The 8612-nt window shown below is 38.9% G+C and overlaps 1 protein-coding gene across 1 annotated transcript in view; it reads right to left on the bottom strand.

Annotated features, from left to right (window-relative positions):
- The window catches only part of PDSS2 (prenyl (decaprenyl) diphosphate synthase, subunit 2), a 315612-nt gene that overhangs the window by 191833 nt on the left and 115167 nt on the right, over positions 1–8612 (bottom strand). Inside the window, exon 2 of the mRNA XM_011996258.1 lies at positions 6652–6786. Within this exon, the coding sequence (XP_011851648.1) occupies positions 6652–6786 (135 nt within the window). The remainder of the gene's footprint in view (positions 1–6651; positions 6787–8612) is intronic.

Below are 8612 nucleotides of genomic sequence, written 5' to 3'. Positions count from 1 at the left end.
AATTCTCTGCCTGAGCCTCCTGAGTAGCAGGGATTACAGGTGCCCACCACCATGCCTGGCTAATTTTTTTGTATTTTTAGTAGAGACGGGGTTTCACAATCTTGGCCAGGCTGGTCTTGAACTCCTGACCTTGTGGTCCACCCACCTCAGCCTCCCAAAGTGCTGGGATTACAGGCATGAGCCATGGCACCTGACCAATACTTTTCTTTTCCTTCTTTAAATATATTATATTGCTTCACATAATAACTAGCTTAAAAATTAAGATTGTTTCATGAAGAGTGCTTTAGAGTCTGATTATAGCTCACATCCTGAACTACAGGTTGCAAAGGACATAATAAACTGACATCCCTTTAAGTCACGGTCCATGTTAAACTACTCTGTAAGACTTACACTGTAAAGCATGTGTTTCAAATGTTTGTTTCAGTCTAAAACACTTATGTTATACAGACGATCCAGTCATCCAGATAGAGATTTAAATGAATACTATGTTCAAGGCATTGGTGAGCTATAAAGGTATACAAAGCTAAGTGCCTACTCTGAAGGAGTGGGAAATCTAATAAAGGCCATGAAGCAGCATGACTGGGGTCTGGAATGGCAATAAGAAACCACATTTGTGAAGCATAGTCTATGTATGAGGCACTGTTCTAAGGGTTCTCGATGTATTAACTTATTTAATCCACCTGATAGACATATGAGGCACAGAGAGGTTATCTAACTTGTCTGGGGTCACACAGCTAGTAAGTGATGAAACAAGAATTTGAACTCAGACAATTTATAACCAATATATATATTTCTTCCTCTACTTGACTACTTAATATGGGACCTTAGAAAGTTACTTCACCTTTCTGAGTCTCAGTTTTCTCACTGGTGAAATGGTTATTTCTTTTCTTTTCTTTTTTATTTTAGTAGAGATGGGGTTTCACCATGTTGGCCAGGCTGGTCTCGAACTCCCGATCGCAAATGATGCGCCCACCTCAGCCTCCCAAAGCGCTGGGTTTACAGGCGTGAGCCACCATGCCCAGCCTGAAACTGTTATTTCTGCCTCACAGAGTTCTCATTAGGATTCAAAGTTAGGCATGCTGATATAGAGAAACATTTACCTAACTTTTGCAGCTTTCCACAAGGTGTACTACTACTGACAGGGGCCAATGGGTTCTGTAGTCAAATGACTGGGAAACAACATGTCAGAGTCATGATACATAAATCTGTACCTAACTCCTGAGAATTCTTAAATGAAGGAATCTTTCTAACTCTGTTTAACCTGGCATGCCCACACTTATTTGATCCCAGAACCCTTTGTCTCACTGAACATCTAGTTATAACTTTAGCTCTGGAAGAGAAATTGGTAAATGCTGACAAGAAAAAGGCACGAAATCAAAGGACCCAATGGGTTCAAGTCTGGTTCAGCCAATTTTTAACTGCTTGCTATGGGCAACAGCTCCATTGCCTCTCCAAGTCTCTGCTTTCCCTCTCAGTTTTTGCCTAGACTACTTCAATAATTCCCTGGCTGACTCTCTTATCTTGGACCTCACCTCTCAGGGTCACCTTCTAAGCATCAGCTAATTATGTTCCATAGCACAGATACAGTAACGTGACCCCTTTTGCTTAAACACCTTTGTGATAATAGCTAAGAATAAGAGCAAACACTTACAGAATGCTTACTATGCCATGCATTATTCTACTCACTTGTTTAATTCTGAAAACATTCTGTGAAGTACCCACTGAGGCGCGGCTACTAGGTGGGGCAGTCAGCTTCCAGATTCCAAGTCCACTCTGCTGTCTCTTGAACTCCCCACAATTTCTCCAGGATATCGCCCTAATTCCTCAGGCCCTTCACAGTCTGACTTCAACCTTTCCTTTCCACCTCATCTTTATTCCCTACTTCTCATATATGAGTTTCTAGGGCTGTGAGGCTGGCCTGTAGATGGCTGCCTTCAGTTCACAGGGCATTCTCCCTGTATATGAATATCTGTGTCCAAACTTCCCCTTTTTATAAGGATGCCAGTTATATTGAGTTAGGGCCCATTCTAATTACCTCATTTTGACTTGATTGGCTCTATAAAGATCCTTTCTCCTAATAAGGTCACGTTGTGAGGTACTAGGGTGTTAGGACTTCAACACATGAATTTTGGGAGGATAAAATTCAATCCATAATACCTGCATACATAATAAAGCTAATCTCTTTTCCATAAATTCATACAATCATGTAACAGTTACGTACTGAGTGCCTATTAATTACAATGTTGGTACTGTTCTGGGCCCTGCTAGGTACTTCTATACCCCACAAAGATGTGGGGTATAGAAGCTGGGTACAGTGGCGGGCACCTGTAATCCCAGCTACCTGGGAGGCCGAGGCAGGAGAACTGCTTGAACCTGGGAGGCAGTGGCTTCAGTGAGCCAAGACTGCGTCACTTCACTCCAGCCTGGGTGATAGAGCGAGACTCTATCTCAAAAAAAAAAGGAAAAAGGTAACATTTGCTGTTGTTAACAGAGAAACCCTAAAATTTAAGTGGCTTAACAAATCAGTTTTTCTTCTCATACATCTAGTCTGTATGCATGTTCCTGATGGGCAGGTGACTTTCCTTCAAGAGTGATTCAGGGACACAGGCAACTTGCATCTTGAATGGCTCACTTCCCAGATCATCTGCTTACGGAGCATGACAAATGCAACATTTTTATGGCCAGGAAATAGTAAATATCACTTCTACTCCTACTCTATTGGCTAGATCTCAGTCACATGGCCAGTCACTTGCTTGGGAAGCTGAGAAGTGTAGTCCAGCCGGGTACTCGAGAAGAAAAGAAAATGCGTTTGGCATACTTGTTTCAGTCTCTTCTACCAGTTAAGAAGGTCTGGGAAACTTCAGGAAATGAAAGTAGAGTGCAAATATGTTCAGTCTGTGGCCTGCTTTTAACTACTAGTTAGAAGAGAAGATTGAGTCAGTTCTTGATAAAACAACCAAGAAAGCAGAACTATCAGCCAAAATATTCACGTGAATTTCTGTAAACTTAATAATCATATCATGAGAAAAATCTATACTTTTTAATATTATACATTATATATTGTAATAAACTATCTTTTGTACACAAAATAAAAATATGTTATTACTAATAGAATGGGAAGTTGTAAACATTTTCTTGATTGTGGCTAGGGATAATTGTAAATTTAGTAATACTTTTTTGACTGGCTTTGCAACCAATTTTTAAAAAGTCAAGGTTAGTGGAATAAGCCTAAATAAAGCTCACAGTCTTGTTGGCAAAGGCTATGGTGAACGTTTATGGTACATTTTTATAAATGTGGCTTTCCTGCCCGATTTTCAAAATGTAGTTATTACATTTTAGTCTAAATTCTGCCTCTCCTGGCTGTTATTAGTTCACTAGACATCCACAGCACCAATTATATCCTTAGGCCAAACAAAAGAGATCACCTCCCTCCCATTTGGTCCTTCAGGTAATTTACTCAGGTCCCATTGTCTGACATCAAAGTCAAGTTTATGAGAGAAAACCTACCAACAAGGTAAATCCCAGTAGTTTGGAGGTGAATTAAAAAGCTCCCAAATCAGTACTTCCCTCAAATGTTAAATAATTCACTGTGGCATTATAGATACAAGCCTCCAGCAAAAGTTACACTTGAACAATTAAGGAAGCAAGAGCTAAACAAATGACTTCAGGGGTAGAGAAACAAATTCATGGTTTCTCATAGTACTATACCAAATTACTTTTTCACATTAACAAGTGTGTAAAACACCCAAACACCCCAATGACTTACTAAATGAAGTTTGATTACAGAAAATAGCCTGGGTTTACATGCTAGGATTATTCCCTAAATGTAATTGTGGATTTTATACACTTGAGTATAAAGCCCATTTACGTTATTTGGAAAGGTTTCATGTTCACAGTGTACCCCTACTCTTTTCCAAATTTCTTTTAGTCAACTTGGTTGGATTACAATGACCATCTACCAACATGTTATGTGAAGGACCAAAAGCAATGAAATTGTTTCCTAAAGGCTAGATAAGAACTTAGAAACACAAGGTTGGATCACAGTGCACCATGTGCATACAGATTAATAGTTCCTGCTGAGTAGAAAGAGTATACACACTTTGAGATAAAAATAGGATTTCAATCCCAACTGTATCACTTTCTAGCTAAAATATTTCAGGTAAGTCTTAACCTGAGTATTAGTAATCTCTTCTGTAAAATGGGAATAACTTACTTATGTAACAAATACTTATTGAATATTTACTATGTACCAAGTAGTATTTTGCAAGGATTATTTTAGGATTAGAGATAAAAAAAAAATAGTAGGTGCTCACTATCTGTATGTGTAGCTATCCAAATGTACAAGCAGATGACTAATAAGAAAGGGTCAAAGTCAGCAGTATGAAAATCAATGGAATTCCTAAACAAAAACAGAGATACACGGGATACAAGGCAATGTGAGGTCCATTTGCTTTCCAGGGACTAACAGGTAATTAGTACTCATTCTAAATTTTTATATATTTTCTCTAGTTATCTCAACTAAACTTAGCCAAGAGTTTTCTACAAAATTTATAAGGTAAACTTTTTTTTTTTTTTGAGACAGGGTCTCATTCTGTTGCTCAGGCTGGAGTGCAATGGTGCGATCTTAGCTCACCGCAACCTCTGCCTCCAAGGCTCAAGGGATCCTTCCACCTCAGCTTCCTGAATAGCTGGGACTACAGGCACATGCCACCATGTGCCTGTAGTCTGGCTAATTTTTTATATTTTTTGTAGAGACGAGGTTTCTCCATGTTGCCCAGGCTGGTCTTGAACTCCTAGACTCACATTATCCATCTGCCTCAGCCTCCCAAAGTGCTGGGATTATGGGCATGAGCCACCAAGCCCGGCCTCTAAGGTAAACTTTTGAGCTCTATTTTAAGCAGGTTTTGGGGAAGGATGTAGATGTACTAAAGATGTGACAAAGAGTTTTCCATTTAAAAGTTTTTAAAGATATGCTTACAAGATGACTTTTTAAAAACATACTAATTTAATGCTAGTCTGATCTATAACTGAAATACATACATATTTTGAAATAGACTACAAAGGTAGAATGGAATCAAGAAAAAAAAAACAACAATGAGGTTTGGAGGGAAGATGAGAACTACAGTTAGAGCTTCAACTCTCCTCATTACAAGCTGTGTCACCAGAAAAAGCCTCAAAATTTTTGAATCTGTTTTCTTGAGTAAAATAAGCTTAACAACTCTTACTATGTCATTATTATAAGAACCAAATGGAATAGCTGTCATAAAAATGCTTAGTAACCTAAAAGCACTAAACAAATATAAACCATTTCAGAGTGAATAGGTGATCACAAGATATCCCTTATAGTGAAGGGTATTTGTATGAATGAATGGTAAAGGTTTACAAAAAATTATATTGGTTGGAGGAATGGGCATTTGCAGTCACAACAGTAATCTTTTTGCTTTCTTGCTAATGAGGAAGGATCATTGAATTTCTGGCTGGCAAGCAACAGTAATCCCTAAATATTATGGAACAGAAAACATTTATGGACAAGACCACTAGAAATAAAATTTTTTTAAAAAATCTATTTTTAAAGTAAATCAACAAGGTCAATTAGCCATAAGTCAAAGTTCCTAGAAATGCTTCTTTTTGTGAGGAAAATTTCCTTATCACCTATATTGTTAGGGTGGTTTTAATTTCATATGCCAAAGTCTAACTGTTGATTGTTACATCTATATAGGCTTTTAATACAGTGCCAAGCATATTGCTAGAATTAAATAAAATTATTGCTGACATACTGTTACTAAAAATATATCCAGTGATTTTTTAAACAAAACTGAAAATTTTATTTTACATGCAGCAAAAAATGAGTAATACATATTTACAAATTTGTTTTTCAATCTAAATGCGTGAGATGTAAAAATTTTTTATTCCAATAACCAGTAAAAAAGTAGACTATAGCTCTTAAAATGATAGCAGCATCAATCTTTATACAATGAGGTACTATTTTATCTTATTTTATTTTGAGATAGAGTCTTGCTGTTACCCAGGCTGGAGTGCAGTGACACGATCACGGCTTACTGCAGGCTCAACCTCCCTGGCCTCAAGCAATCCTCCTGCTTTAGTCTCCTGAGTAACAGGGACTACAGGCACATGCCACCACAACTAGCTAATTTTTAAATTTTTTGTAGAGATGAGGTCTCACCTGTTGTCCAGGCTGGTCTCAAACTCTTGGCCTCAAGTGACCCATCAGCCTTGGCCTCCCAAAGTGCTAGAATTACAGGTGTGAGCCACTGTGCCTGGCCAACAAGGTATCATTTTGAGTAGATTTAAAAATCATAAATCCTGAACTAAGTGGCACAGAGGTCTCCACAGAGACACAATAATACATCATAAGGTGAGGGAGAAGTGATGAACAGAAAATTTTAAATGCCCAAGGTAGAAATGAAAGTATTTCACACAAATGTGTGAAGAAATTTACCAGAGTTATGTGTAGAGTTGGCCAAGACTATCACTCACTACAAACAATAAAAATCCATTTTTAACCTTATAATATATTTTAATCTATCTTTGAATCAGAGAATGACAAAGAATGGTGATTTTTACTGGCCTCTGTCCAGTAAAAGAAAACATGACGTAGAGAGCAATGTCAAAAGACTAAATTCTTCTTACCATGAGTAGATCCCACTGACCATGTCATAGTTCTGACACGAAGTGTTCACGCTGCTGGGCCCAGCTGCTTTAGAGATAAGGAGCACCACCAAGCCCCTCAACTGGAGGCTATTCCGGCTGTCATGTACAAGCCCCCTGACAACAAGTAAAGAAGGAAGAGGATTAATACACCCTCACAAGATCATCAGATAACTTAGAAAACTGCTACAAAGATGCCCACACTTCTAAAACTGGACAATGAGACTTTACTGAAAAGAAACAGGGTCAGGGAGGAAAATTAATGTGAGGATGCCATGAGTTCAGGAAACAACTAGAGAAATCTATGGCTGGGTGGTTGTTGTTGTTGTATTTCTTGAGAAGGATTTTGCTCTGTCATCCAGGCTGAGTGCAGTGGCACAATCTCAACTCACTACAGCCTCGACCTCCTGGTCCTAAGCGATCCTCCCACCTCAGTCTCCCTAGTAGCTGGAACTATAGGCGTGTGCCACAATGCTCAGCTAATTAAAAAAAAACAGAGTCAGAGTCTTGCTATGTTGCCCAGGCTGGTCTTGAACTCCTGGACACAAGCAATCCTTTGGGAGGCCTTAGCCTCCCACAGTGCTGGGATTACAGGCATAAGCCACCATGCCCAGCCCATGGCTAGTTTTAAAAGTGACAATCTCGCTGGTGGCAGTGGCTCACGTCTGTAATCCCAGTGCTTTGGGAGGCCAAGGTGATGAGATGAGTCTAGGAGCTTGAGACCAGCCCATACAAGATGGTGAAATCCCGTCTCAACAGAAAATAGAAAAATACGCTGGGCGTGGTGGCATGTGCCTGTAATCTCAGCTATTCAGGAGGCTGACGAGGGAGAATCACTTGAGGCCAGGGTTGGGGGGGTGCTGAGGCTGCAGTGAGCCATGATGGCGCCACTGCACTCCAGGTGGGGAGACGGATTGAGACTCTGTTTAAAAAAAAAAAAAAAAAGTGACAATCTCACATTTGAGGCTTGCTTTCTCCTCTGTCTGGGTCTCCCCACTGTCTATACCCTATCTCACAATCTTAATCATTTGCTCTGGTAACAAGAAGAACCCATAGTTTTAAACTGTTTGTGACAGTTGACAGAAAATGACATATAAATCACATTGCTTGGATGAAGTGATACTATTTGGTGATGGTGGTGGTAAACAGGAGTAGTAAAAAATGATTTGTTTTCACAGGTAGAGAAGAAGCTCAGAGAATGAAAGGATTAAACCAAATTCAAAAGACTCAGAAATTTATTTGATAAGTAAATTAAAGTGAATGCCATCAGCAAAAATGTTGCCATCTCTTATTACTTACAAGCATTATAATTCTAGGCAACAACAAGGCTTTAACTTAGAATGTGGCATATCATTTGCCATGAGGACTGAACTTTTATAATTTCTGCTATACCTGAGGCTAGAAATACTTCCCAGGAATACATTTTCTTTTTAAAGTATTACAAATGGTTGCCATACAAGAACTAAATGGCATCATTTTAAAAAATTAGAAAACTATGGGCAATATATTACAGTAAAGTCATATTCAGAACAATGCTCATGAACACTAATCAAATAGATGACAGCATACATAAATAATATACAAGTACAGTTCTTGAATGTTGTAGAAAATATTAAAAATTAGTGTTATAATATTTGACTGAATGATCAAGGCTTCCTTGTTGAGTTTTTGAACAAAGAATCAATTTAAATTAATTAAGGTAACATAACCAAAAATAATGAGTTAGTCCATTACTTAAGAAAAATCTTGGTTGGGTACGGTGGCTCATGCTTGTAATCCCAACACTCTGGGGGGCTGAGGGGGGTGGATCACCTGAGGTCAGGGGTTCGAGACCAGCCCGGCCAACATGGCGAAACCCCATCTCTACTAAAAATACAAAAATTAGCCAGGCGTGGTGGCGGGCACCTGTAATCTCAGCTACTCAGGGGGCTGAGGCAGGAGAA

Source organism: Mandrillus leucophaeus, unplaced genomic scaffold (assembly GCF_000951045.1).
Source record: "Mandrillus leucophaeus isolate KB7577 unplaced genomic scaffold, Mleu.le_1.0 Scaffold507, whole genome shotgun sequence".
In the NCBI taxonomy this organism is placed as follows: Eukaryota; Metazoa; Chordata; class Mammalia; order Primates; family Cercopithecidae; genus Mandrillus; species Mandrillus leucophaeus.
The sequence above is the reverse complement of the archived record's forward strand: the minus strand, read 5'-3'. Positions and strand labels throughout refer to the sequence as shown.